The 13,768-nt window shown below is 50.1% G+C and overlaps 1 protein-coding gene across 1 annotated transcript in view; it reads right to left on the bottom strand.

Moving 5' to 3' along the window:
• The window catches only part of Glb1 (galactosidase beta 1), a 70,130-nt gene that overhangs the window by 17,827 nt on the left and 38,535 nt on the right, over positions 1–13,768 (bottom strand). Inside the window, exons 11-13 of the mRNA XM_055601776.1 lie at positions 7,741–7,815; positions 4,723–4,812; positions 1,845–1,952 (exon numbers count right to left, since the gene is read on the bottom strand). Coding sequence (XP_055457751.1) covers positions 1,845–1,952; positions 4,723–4,812; positions 7,741–7,815 — 273 coding nt within the window. The remainder of the gene's footprint in view (positions 1–1,844; positions 1,953–4,722; positions 4,813–7,740; positions 7,816–13,768) is intronic.

Here is a 13,768-nt window from a genome sequence, read left to right as displayed (position 1 = left end):
CCACCATGAATCCAGGGCTCTACTACTGAGCTAAATCCCCAGTCCCATTCCTGGCTTTTTAAAAAGGTTATTAAAAAAAAAATAACTTATGGTTACACTGACCATAAGTTACCAGGACACAACTAACGAGAGGCCAGGGAAGGGCAAGGGCAGTGTCACGCCTAAGGGGCTTGCCGGGGATAAAATCTGTTGGTTACAAGAGAAAGCCCTCCCCGCTCCCGGCATTGTGTGTGTGTTCAGAGGCCAGTGGCAGCTTCAGAAACAGCCCATCTTCCTCTTTGAGATAAGGTCTCCTGCTCACCCGGACCCTGCAGAGGAGGCGAGGCTGGCTGGCCAGGCTCCCAAAGAACCCTCCTGTCCCCAGGTCCCCAGCACTGAGATTACAGCTGCATGCTGCCACAGCTGGATTTCTTTCTTCTTACTATTTCATTTATGTGGGTGAGTGGTTGGCCTGCGTGTGTGACTGTGTACTATGCCTGTGCCTGGTGTCCACAGAGGCCAGAAGAGTTTACAGATCTTTTGGAACTAGAGCTACAGATAAATGTGCATTGCCATGTGCTCCTCCATGTGGTCCTCCGAAAGAGCATCAAATGCCCTTAACCACTGAGCCATCTCTCCAGCCCCTTGCTCCTTTGTTCTTGACATGGGTGCTGGGGATCTGAACTCATGCTTGCACTATCTTCCCAGCCTAGAGTGAAAATATTTTAATTTAAACTATTCAGGAGTTATGCACACCTGTAATCCCAGCATTTGGGGAGCAGAGGCAGGAAGATCAGGAGTTCAAGGCTGGCACTAGATACAAAGCAAGTCTGAGGCCAGCCTGGCTGGCATGAGAACCTCTTCAAAAAAAAAAAAAAATTACCAAAGCTGGGCGATGGTGCACACCTATAATCCCAGCACTCAGGGAGGCAGACGCAGGCAGATCTCTGTGAGTTCAAGGCCAGCCTAGTCTACAGAGCAAGTCCAGGACAGCCAAGGCTACACAAAAATAAATCCCGTCTTTTTTTATTTTTAATCCTGTCTTGAAAAACAAACAAACAAACAAACAAACAAACAACTACCACCCAAACCTCCAAACTCTAAAAATTTTCTGAAAAAAATCCTTGGCTAGGAAAATCGTCCCATGAGATTTTCCCGTAACTGTTCCGACGAGGAGCAAACGGCTGCAGATATCTTTTTTAGTATTGCTTTATTCATTACCGTCCCTGCGCACACTCAGTGCCAAGGCACAGGCGTGGACATCAGAGCACAACTTGCAGGAGTCAGCAGCAAGCGCCTCTACCTGCTGAGCCAACTCACAGGCCAGGGCTCCTCATCCCTTCCTTTCTGTTCTGTAGGCCCTGGGTTTCATCACGTCGGGGGATGAATCTGGATCTTGCAGCTCTCCTGCCTCAGCCTTCTGACAGCCGGGAATGCAGGTGCGTGCCAGCATACTAGATGCTGGAAAGGGTGTTTAAAGATCCACCTGCATCCTGCTGGGAAATGAAGTCCTTGGTGGACCTTAGTAAAAACTGCCAGGAGCATCCCTTTAGACTGCAATGCCTCACGTCGGAGGGAGTCTCCAGGGTCAGCACATTTGTGCGGTGACAGGTACCAAGCTGCCCTTTACGAGCAGAGGAGGCCTGGGTGAGGTGCTGAGCTCAGTGAGGGAAGCGCTGGCCTTGGCCTCAGGCTCTGCTACAGTGTGAGTGCTGGGAAACAGCCCGGAGTCTACAGCATGTGACCACAGTGGCAAGCAAGGGCACTGCCAAGGACAACAGGCTGGAGAGCTCAAATGCCGTGTTACAAGGCTCTCCACACACCCCTGTCAAGGCTTCGATGTGGAGTTTGAAGAGAATGCTTACCCCGTCCACGGAGACATAGGCCCGGTCGTGGACCCCACGGAGGGAAATGGGCGTTGACTTACTGCAATCTTCAGGGAGCGTTGTTCGGTAAAGCACAAACCCAAAATACTGGTGAGGAAAGGAGATGAGAGAAACGCATTACTCAGAGTTCGGCTACTGAGAACTCCCTCGCCCTTGATCTGGATGAAAGCACCTTTCTGGATACCGTAGGGAAGGAAAAGCTTCCTCCACCCACAGCCAGGTGACCTTTTTAGATCCTGGCGGAGCTATTCAAAAACAGAAGAGCCCTCTGCTCCACAGGGAAAACAAGAGTGAGGTTACGGCCTGGAGTGACCCAGGGAAATCACAGTAACTCAAGACAAAAAGAAATCAAGAGCTGGTGAGGCGGCTCAGTGGGTCAAGGTACTGGCCACCACGTAGCCTGACGACCTGAGTTCAATCCCCACGACCCACATGATGGAAGGAGAGAGCCCATTCCCACAAGCTGGCCTCTCACCTTCATAGGTGTGCTGTGGCACACACACATACACACCAGCAAAGCGAACAAATAAAGGCAATAAGAGGTTTTTGTTTTTAAAGGGGCCGAGAGAGATGGCTCAGCAGTTAAGAGCACCCGGGTTCGGAGAGTCTGTAACTCCAGTTCCAGGGGATCGGAAGCTTCCTTTAGGCGTCTGCGGGAACCAGGCGTGCAGGCAGTGCTCAGACAGGCAAGCGGCAATGTATGCACACATTTTTTTTTTTTTTTAAAGCCAGGCAAAGCCCCAAATGTAAGACAAACCTGACTTCTGCTCAGGAAAACATTCTCCAGGTCCCTGGGCTAAATCTGCCCTAAGGTACAAAACCAGACTCAACCTGAAACCATTCACAGCGAAGAGAGAGTTGGGGGTGGGTGGGTTTTGCTACCAAATCAGGAGTAATACTTACTTATTGCTGAGACGAGGACTCGGGTAGCCCGGGCTGACCTCAAGTTTACTACATAGCCAGGGACAGTCTGGACCTCCTTATTCTCCTGCCTCCATCCTCCCCCAAGTGCTGGGATGACATATAACCACAGCTGGTTATATGTGATGTTTATGTGTGTGTGTGCACACGAATGAAGGTGCCCAGAGGCCAGAGGTTTTAGATGCCTGGGGCTAGAGCTACAGCTGTGAGCTGCGGTGTGGGTGCTGGGAACCGAGCCCAGGTCCCCTAGAAAAGCAGCCAGTGGTTTTAAGTGCTGACCCATCTCCAGCCACCTCAACTCTTTTAAAATCTAGTCTATATGATCTCACTGGGTTTTTGTTGTTGTGCTGGATTTTCTGTTTTTTAATTTCTTTCTTCTTCTTTTTTTTTTTTTGGAGACAAGGTAGCACCATTTCACAGGCCAGGCTAGAATTTACTATGTAGCTCAGGCTGGCCTCCAGCTCTCTAGCGTCTCACTTCTGCCTCCCACACGCTCATGAGGGCATCGCAGCTGGGCTTACAGCAACAGATTCCAAAGAGGTCAGATTGTTCCTAGACCATTCCTCCCTCACAGGAGTCAGTAAAATGCCTTTTCTGTGGACACAGGCGAGAAGACATGTCCTCCTAGGACGGGCCCCGGGATGATGTCACGGGCATGCCACGGGTCACTTGGCCCTTTGTCACACTGGATCATTTAGTTGGCATCTCAGCCCTGTTTCTGAGGTGTTAGGTCACTGAGTCCCCCTTCCTGGCTTCCGGTGGAGTCTGGAGAAGGTGACAGTCCTGCAGTCTAATCTTAGCGTGGTATTTGCTGCCAGTTGCTCTTTTTACACTATCTTGTTTCAGCAACCATCTCACAGTTGGTTCCTGGAGAGCTGAGCCCCACACTCTGCCGACCTTGCCAATAACATCCAGGGGCCATTCTGCAGTCCCCCTGGCAGACGCTGTCCTCAGACCTGGACCTGGGTGGGGCACTGAGCCTCCGGTTTGGGGTCTGGGAGAAGCCCACACAACAATTCTGTGCAGTTTAACTGTGGTGGGCACGGGCTGCAGGCCAGGGGGCCAGTCACACACGGGTCGCCTGCAAGGGGCGGCCTCAACCAAGTCTGCAGAGAGCATTAGCTTTCCCTCTCCTCCTGGAAGCTCAGGTCAGTGTTGTCCTCAGCCTCTGAGGAACCAGTCATCACAGACAGACAGACAGAGACACAGACAGACGCACACACACATAAATACACACAGAGATAGACACACACACACACACACACACACACACACACATACACAGATAGATACACACACAGAGATAGAGACACAGACAGATAGACACACACAAACATGCACAGATAGATACACACACAGAACTAGACACAGACAGACAGACAGACACACGCACACACACAGATAGACAGACAGAGGCTTACAAAGGGAAAAGCAGTCCACTACACACACACACACAAAGCAGGAAAAGCAATTGCTAACAGATGAGTCAGATGAAAAGCGGATAGGGTAAAATCCTGTAAGGGAAAAAGTTGAGAGAAACTTCTACAGAGGCACAGGGGTGCCAGGAAATGAAGCACACGCAAGCACGGAGCACACGGAAGTTCTTTCCAAAGCAGGAAAAAGATCTTACAGAGCCCAGGTTGGCTTCGAATATCATGGAGTTGATAGCGACCTTGAGGTGGACATCCTTCTCCTCCGACCTCCATCTCCCAAGTGCTGGAACTAGAGGCATGCCACCATGCCTGGTTTATGAGGTGCTGGAGATCGGAACCCTGAGCTTTGCTCACAGCAGCAGAGCCAGAGCGCCCTACCAACTGAGCCCTATCCCAGCCCGAAACTTCCATTTCTCAGCACTAAAATCACGACGCCCAGGAGGCAGTACGGAAGCACGTGCATTGCCAGCGGAAGAAAGGCAGAGCTGCCTGTGGAGACCTACCTGCTTTACCTGGACGAACGTCAAGGGATAAAGGCTTTTCACAGGTCCATTGGGACACAGGATGCCCAGAGCTTCGGCCACTGTCTTGAACTGAAAAGAAGCAAAAACACACTCAGTGTCCTGTCCCCGGTGTGTGTGTTTTTTTTGGGGGGCGGGGGGAGTCGGGCTTATCAAAGACATTGAGGTACGCCTCAACTGTCCAAGTTTCACTGGCTTCTCAATCACCTTGGATTTTATTCGCCACTCCCTCTCTTCTCCCACTCGCTCCCTTGCTTTCTGAAACAAGGCTTTCTTTCTGAAACAAGGCCTCATGTGTCTCAGGCAGGCCTAGGGTGCTATGTGGCCAAGGGTGGCCTTGCTCTTCTGACTCTCCGAGTGCTGGGGCACTGTGAGTGTGCGGCCACATCTGCCTTAGGTCCTGCTGGGGTTCAAACTCAGGGCTTTCTGCATGCCAAGCAGGCCCTCCTCTGAGGCCTGGAACTCACTCTGCAGACCTTCTGGTCTTGAATTCACAAAGATCTGCCTGCTTCTGCCCCCCAGGTGTTGGGATTAAAGACACCACCCCCAGCTGCAAACTCGGGGGTCACACAAACCACCTCAGTTCTCTACCCCTGAGCTGCAGCTCCAGGCCTGGCTCTTAACTTTTTATTTTGTTTTATTTTATTTGGGTGGCCTGGGACTAGCTACATAGACCTGGCTGGCCTTGAACTCACAGAGATCCGACTAACCTGTCCCCCAAATGCTTGGATTAAAGGTGCGTGCAACCATGCCCTACAGCCTACTCCTCTTTCCTTTTTAATTTTATGTGTTTGGGTGTCTGGCCTGCGTGTGTGTCTGTGTACCATCTGTGTGCACATGTGAGTGCCCACGTCGATTAGAAGAGGCTGCCAGAACCTGGAACTGGAGTCACAGAGGGTTGTGAGCTGCCATGTAGGCACTAGAAATCAAAAATCAAACCTGGATCCTCTAGAAGTTCAGTCAAAGCCAGGCAGGGTGGCACCCGCCTTTAATCTCAGCACTTGGAAGGCAGGCAAATGTCTGTGACTTTGGGCCAGCCTGGTCTACATATCAAGATCCAGGACGCCCAGGACTGCTTGGGTGTCAAACAAAACAGAACTAAACTAAGAAAAAAAGAGCAGCCAGTGTGACCCTGATCCTAATTCTTATGAAAATGTAAGATGGTGGTCTTAAAGAGAGTTTCAAGCGCGCCCATTCTGAAGCACAGCTCAGAGCTCTTTAAGAAAGGCCCCGAGGTGAATTGAAAAAGGTTGTATGCCGAGTCCCTCCCTCCTAGGTTTCTGTGTTTTATTTTGAGTTTATTAGTGTCTCTCGTAGCCCAGGCTGGAACTCTCTACGTAGCCAAGGGGATGGCCCTGAACATTTGATCCTCGTGCCTCCCATTTCCCAGTGCTGGGATTTACAGCCACATCTGTTTCTCTCCACCCTCACCCCATCTCCCTGTTTTCTGGATATAGCATCTTTCTCGATAGCCCAGGCTAGCCTCAAATTCACTCTGTAGCGCAGGCTGATCTTGAACTTAACAGCAATCCTCCTGCCTCAGCCCCCGTAGCGCTAGGATTACAGGCATGAGCCAACACGCCCAACTTGCTGATTTCCTTCGTGGCACCAAGCTGTATTTCTTTATGTTTTTTTTTCAATTTTGGTATTGTTGTTTTAATATTTTATTTGATAGCATGTAACAGAAGTTCTTACTGTTTTCTTGAGTAGCTGCATAGGTGAGGAAGTGCCCTTTCCCGGTGTGACTCAAGTGTGACAGGTCTGAGAAGAGATTCCTATCAGAGAGCACACTCTTTGTAGAGTGAGGCACAGGATCTCACTCTCAGTGGAAACTCTTACAGCAGCCCAGCCAGCCAACCAGACGCCGGAGAGAGGCTTCGAGTGGAAAAAACTACCACGCTGTTTGGCATTTGGCTTAAAGATAAAAACTTAGGTTGCTATTTTAGAATTTCAAGATTCTTAAGAAGTAAGTGACTGTTCGTGTTTTCTTCTTTTCTGATGAATGAATGCATATAGGAGTAAGGGATGGGGTGAGGGAAAAACCTGAAGACCCAGAGAGTCAAAACAAGCCGATTTTGCTTCAACCCTCCTTCCGACCATTAGGTAACTCCCCCTTTTCCCCCAGAAGAAATCACCTTAACTCTTACTAATGATTAATTTCTAGCTCCCCCCCCCCATGCCCCAGCATTCCAAAAGTCACTGGGATATGATTTTTGGATCTAATTTAAGAGCAGAGATGTCAAAATTGCTGTGGCCTGGGGGAACGCATTTAAAAAAGGGTGGGTAAGACTTGTAAGGGGGGGGTCACAGAGAAGGGCACTTGTCGCCGTGTCTGACAACCCGAGTTCCATTCCCCAGACTCCCTCATGTTGTTCGCTGGCCTCCATCTAGTTACCACGGTATGCACATCTCCCAACCCAAGAAATAAATGAAATAAAGAAAAAGTTAAAGGGGCAAATGATGGAACAAAGCACCATTGGGCAGAATATGAAGTAGGATGTCACCTCCACAGCCACCCACAGCACTGCCTTTGAGAGCCGAGAACTGAACCACAGCGAACCAAGACCCCCTCTTCCTCCTGTGCCACGGCCTGTCAGCCTGCATCCGCATCTTCTCACCTTTCATTTCCCCGTTCCCTTAGAAACGCCAACCACTCCGCCCGGCTCTCAGAAAACAGCAGCCCTTGGCCCGAGACAACACCTCCACTCACTGTGTCTCCCCATCTGACTCTCAGTGAGGATCAGACTTGTTTTTTTTTTTTTTTTTTTCTTCTTTTTGAGATAGAATTTTATGCAGCCCAGGCTAGCTTCTAACTCACTCCGTAGCCAACAATGACCTCGAACTCCTGATCCTCCTGCCTCCAGCTCCTGAACGCCGGGCTTACAGGTGTGTGCCAGCACACTGGTTTACACGGTGTTGGGGACATACCCCAGGGCTCCACTCATGCCAGGCAAGCGCTCTACTCACTGAGCCACACTCCCAACCTGTGCCCTGTCTTACCTTTCTCAGGGCAACTTTTCCGTATGCATACTTGGGTGTAGATGGAGGGATAAGGCCTTCCGGGATATCTATAAACTATAAGGCAGAGTGGGGAAGAGAGGAGAGGAAAAAAAAAAAGTTAACCTTTAGACACCCATCTGTAATTTTTTTTTTCTTTTTTCAAGACAGGGTCTCTCTGTGTAACTCCGGCTGGCCCGGAACTCACTCTGTAGACCAGGCTGGCCTCAAATTCAGAGGTCCCCCTGCCTCTGCCTCCCGAGGGCCAGGATTAAAATTGTGCACCACCACGCGTGATTCTGTTTAATAACTTTTTATTGGCACTAGCAGAATCCTAACGTCGTATCCAGGTAACGAATGTTTCAGAAATACGCAAGTGTCCACAAGCGCCTCACTGCCTATCCTTTGCTTCTCCATCATGACCTACACCTGAGACATGGCTTTGACACTGGCCGTCGAAGCCTCCTTTGTGCCAGTCAGTGACGCATACTCAGGTACCCAGAGAGCCGTTCTCTCTCCCCAGGAAACCTGGCAGATTCCATGGAAACTGACTTTTCCTGCGCTAGTCTCCTGTCTCCGTCCATCCATCTAACGGATTCTATGTAGAAAAGCAGTTTGTGTTGGGATGAGCTGTGGATACGAACAGTCCTTGTTCAGGCCTTGAACAGTCCACGGCAGGCTGTGGCAACCTCGTATTAAGTCACACATTAAAGATCCAGAAAGCCGCATGAGTGACTTTGCCCAGAGAGGAGGGAAAGGCCGGTGGCTGGGCAGCCATCCAAGCAGGAAGCTCACGGTGCAGTGAGGGACCCTATCTCCAACAGTAAACCAGAGGGAGGTCAGGGAAGGTACCAGAAGTTGGCCCCATCCTTTGCACATGCATGCACGACAAACTTACAGGCCTTGCACGTGGGCTAGTGTATAAACACGCGCACACACACACACACACACACTCAGGCCAGGCATGGTAGCAGATGACTTCAGTCCCAAACCTTGGGAAACAGAGGGCAGGCAGTTTTGGGAGTTTGAGGCTAGCCTGGTCTATGGAGTGTATTCTAGGCCAGCCAGGGCTACACAGGGAGACTGTAGCAAACAAACACATAGCACCACAACAAAGAAAAGGAAATTAAAAGAAAATGCAAATAACTTCCCAGAGTCAGTCAGCCTCTGAGGTGTGCACTCATTTCCCAGGTGGGGAGCATGCTCAGGGGCACCGGGGGCTGTGTCCCACTCAGCATGCATCTGCGGTGGTTCGGTCCATTTGGGGGGTCCGGTGTTAGACATAAGGGGCGTGCTGGGGGATAAGGCGCTCCTCTCACAGCCCTGCCTCACCCCCAAAGTGCCGTCTTCCTAGCCCCAGGCCCACCCTTTGGAATCCCCAGGGTCCTTTGCGTCAACGACGCATGTATAAGTTCTACCCGTCAGCCACCTCCAAACCCCACCGGACTCTCCCACCAAAGGGAGAGGTGGGAGGCAGCGTACTGGGTAAAGTGACGGCTGTGGACATGCGCGGATCTGAATCGGGAACCCGGGACCCATGTACGGGTGGAAGCAGCAGCAAGCGTGTGTAACACCTGCGCCCCTGCAGTGAGAGGGAGAGTCCCCGGATGTTCTCAGGGAACAGCTGACCTGCTGCACAGGGGCACACTGCAAAAGATCCTCCACGACCAGGTGAAGCTGAGGACCAGCGCTTCTGACTTCCACCGTCTCTCACAAGTGTGAACGTACACACGTGTACACACACACACTCTCACACACACACACACACACACACACACTCTCACACACACAGATACACACACACACACACTCACACACACACACACACTCACACACACAGATACACACACACTCACACACACACACAGATACACACACACACACAAACACACTCACACACAAGAGATATACACACACACATACACTCTCACACACAAGAGATATACACACACACACACACTCTCACACACAAGAGATATATACACACACACACACTCTCACACACATACTCATACACACACACACACACACAGATACACACACACTCACACACACAGTCACACACTCTCACACACACAAACACACTCTCACACAAGAGATACACACACACACTCTCACACACACAAACACACACTCTCACACACACACTCTCGCACACAGATATATACACAGATACACACACACACTCTCACACACACAGATACACACACACACACTCTCACACACACAGATACACACACACACACACCCTCTCTCTCACACACACAGATATACACAGGGTTAGGATCGAACTGCTTAAACAGGTCACCGATTCACTCAAGAGCTCCTAAAAATAAAGCCATGCCTGTGTCATCAGGACGCGGGAGAGAGGACGACTACAGTTTTATGGTCAAAGTGTTAACCGGGGCTGGTTCAGTTTTACCCACACCAAAGACAATGCCTTAGAGAAATGCAAATGTCAGGAGTTCTGTCAAGCCTTGAAGACTCCCACGTGACCTTGCTCAGCGAGCCTGGGCTCAGGCAGCCTCCAGGGAAGCCTTTCTTCCCAGAGTCCAAGCAGAGGAGAGCTGGTCCCCCTTCGCTCTGGGTGCCCTTGACACTGTCTCCGGGGAGAGACTCTGGAGGAGGGAGGGGTCAGGTGAAGTCTGCATGGAGCGTCTCACTAGATGCTTCCCCTCCTCGGTTGCCTACATGTCTACATGAGAAAGACCATGCGAAGCCAGGGATGCTGCTCAGTGGGAGAGCGCTTGCCTGGATGTGCAAGGCTCTGGGTTCGAGCCCCAGCACTGGGGGAAACAGACAGTTTTAAAATAAGCCATTCCTTCGGGGGGGGGCACGCCTTGAACCCCACTACTGAGGGTTGCTGTGTGCTGAACTGGGATCCTTGGAAAGGGGGAGGCGGCAGCATGCCTGTGTAACACACACACACACACACACACACACACACACACACACACTCCTCTGGTGAGATGGAGAAAGCAGAGTTCTGGAAGCTCAGGGAACAGCTATCTGAGAACACTGGGAACCGAACTCAGGCCCTCAGCCTTGACCACAAAATGCTTTACTCACTGAGCCGCCTTGCATCTGATTCTTGCCCTCACACTTGTCACAGAAAACCACGAGTGGCTGCACCCTCCCTGCCTTCCTTTCCCCTCACCCAGCCCCTCCTGGAAAGAGCAGTTCACACTGCTGCAAGCTTAGGTTGGCCTAGAACTCACTATCTCAACCTCAGGGTAACCCTCAGTCTCCCAAGCGTGGAGATTACAGGTGTGAGCCACGGCGTGCGGCTTTCCACTTTCCTACTGTGGTCTGAGTCTGACTGGTGGTGTGTGCTCACATGCCATCATCACCACAGTCCCTAACTGGTCTTCCTGCGTCACTGTCACCGGAGCTCTCTTCCTGCAGCCTGCATAAGCCTTCGGCTGTTCCGCTCAACCCTCCCAGCGGCCCTCACTTCCCCGAGTCAGTCACACTAGCCCAGGACATGAATGCAAGACGTCTCTACTTGACTCTGGCTTCATCCATCTCCCCACACTTCACGGTTGGGCTCCTTCCCTGGCATTCTAGAAGCAGGACTCCTTCCTCACGCTGCCTGAGTTCTGGCAGTTCTCCAGCCCTGGCCATCAGCATGCTGCTCTCTCATCTCTGCCTGTAAATCTTTGTCCAGACTTTACCTTCAGCAGGAGGCCTGTGTGTACCAAGCAGCTAAGACCAGCTAGGACAAAACAACCTGTGACATATACCTATTTAATCATCCACGAAGGAATGAGCTATATGGGTTAAAACATTATCTGCAGCCACTATGGCACTAATTAAGAAATTAATTAAAACAGGACTCCAAGTAGAGAATTCTCAAGGTAGCTGAGGATAACTTTGAACTCCCGATCTCACCTCCGCCTCCCAAGTGGGATTACATGTATCTGCCACCATGCCCAGCTTAGGTTTTGTGGGTACTGGCGGGCTGAACTTGAGTTGACAACAAGGGCCTTTACCATCTCAGCAGCTCCTTATTACATTTTAAAATTATTTTTTTCAAGTAGGGTCTCATGTAGTCCAGGATAGCCCCAAATTTACTATGTAGCCAAGGGTGACTCTGAATCTCTCTCTCTCTCTGGATTTTTGAGACAGGATTTTTCTATGTAGTATTGGCTGTCCTGAAACTTGGTCTGTAGACCAGGCTGGCCTCAAACTCACAGGGATCCTCCTGCTTCTGCCTCCTTGAGTTAAGGTGTACATGAATCCATTTATAGCAAGTTCAAAACAAGTGGTTTTAATAGATGGCAACAGAAGTTGGGGCAGCAGTTAGCTCAGGAGAGGTAGGTGGGTGCTGAGGGTGATCAGAAGGCATCAGGGAGGCTCCCACTGGGCGTTGGCTGCCGTATCCTGCTCATTTTGCATATACAGTCGCCTTGGGAGCCCTGTTCTTCTAAGGGCATAGATAACACACTTGACCGGGTAAGAAAACAAAAACACAGAGAAAGAAAAACTTCCCAACCCCAAGAGGGAGGAAACAAGAAAACAGAAACATCCTCAAACAAAGCAAAGAGAAAGTAATAAAGAGAAGAGAAACAAGAAAAGGGGGAAGACAAATTACATAAAAAAAAAAATAGCTGAAATTAATCTGTGCACGGGGCTCAGATACTCGCCATGCAAGCAAGAGGAGCTGAGTTCAGTCCCCAGCCCCACAAAAACCAGGGCAGAGGGGTCACATACCTGTGATCCCAGAGATGGACAGAGTCCTGGCCAGTGAGAGCCCAGGGTCAGTGAGAGACTCTGCCTCAAAATAAGGTGGGGAGTGACTGAGGAAGACACACACACCTACTTACAAACATATACACACACATACCAAGTAGAAACCAATCTATCTGTATCAAAAGTGAAGATGACTTGGGCTGGACACGCTGTCCAGCGGATAAGGATACTTGCTGCTCTTTCAGTTTGCAGTACCAACCCACACAGGGTGGTCCTCAATCCTGTCACTCCAGGTCCAGTGGATTTAATGCCCTTTTCTGCCATCCGCAGGTACCTACTACACACATGTGAACACACACACACACCCCTTTCAAAAAAAGTTTTTAAGTGAAGAGAAATTTTAGGTGTGAATATATATTTTTTCTTTCTTTCTGTAGTGGAAAGTTTTGGTGTCTTTAAAAACTCAGTTGTGGGCTGGAGAGATGGCTCAGAGGTTAAGAGCCCTGGCTGCTCTTCTAGAGTTCCTGAGTTCAATTCCCAGCAACCACATGGTGGCTCATAACCATCTATCATGAGATCTGGTGTCCGTTTCTGGCCTGCAGGCACACATACAGGCAATACAATGTATACATAATAAATAATAAATCTTAAAACAAAAACAAAAACAAAAAACAAACCTCAGTTGTCAGCCAGGTGGTGGTAGCACAGGCCTTTTGATCCCAGCACTTGGGAGGCAGAGAGAGGTGGATCTTCATGAGACCGAGGCCAGCCTGCTCTACAAAGCAAGTCCAGGACAGTCAGGGCTATTACACAGAGAAACCCTGTCTCAAAAAACAGAATACCAAACCAAACCAAGCCAAACCAAAAACAAACAGAAAACCCCCACCTCAGTTATGTTTCAGGTGTGGGATGTGGGACAAATGGTCCAGAGCAGCAGACTATTTGCCTCATGCTGGCTCTGAGAGGAGCTCTTTGCCAGCTGCAGATAGTTTAAATCTGAGGACTCTGGAAAGAGAGTAAATGCCAGAGCCCAAACAGAGAGTGTTGGGGAGCTCTGAGAAAGGAGGCTGCTGGGGTTTTCCTCTGCTACTCCAGGTTGCTGTTGTTGCAGTTGGATGAGAAGTTGGAGATCAGACTTGCCCCAAGGAACCCAACAACCCTAACCAGCAGGAAGTAGCTAAAGAGAACTCCACCCCGTTTCCTCACTAACCTTCTTTTTCTCCTACCTATCGCTGGAAGGTACTGGGGTGGGGAAGGGAGAAACACCCTTCACATAAGAAATGTGAATCAAACAGTTTTAGAAAGTACGGTAACATCTCTTTTTTTTGAGACGCTGTCT

Source organism: Psammomys obesus, unplaced genomic scaffold, assembly GCF_907164565.1.
Source record: "Psammomys obesus unplaced genomic scaffold, mPsaObe1.curated_primary_1811, whole genome shotgun sequence".
In the NCBI taxonomy this organism is placed as follows: Eukaryota; Metazoa; Chordata; class Mammalia; order Rodentia; family Muridae; genus Psammomys; species Psammomys obesus.
The sequence above is the reverse complement of the archived record's forward strand: the minus strand, read 5'-3'. Positions and strand labels throughout refer to the sequence as shown.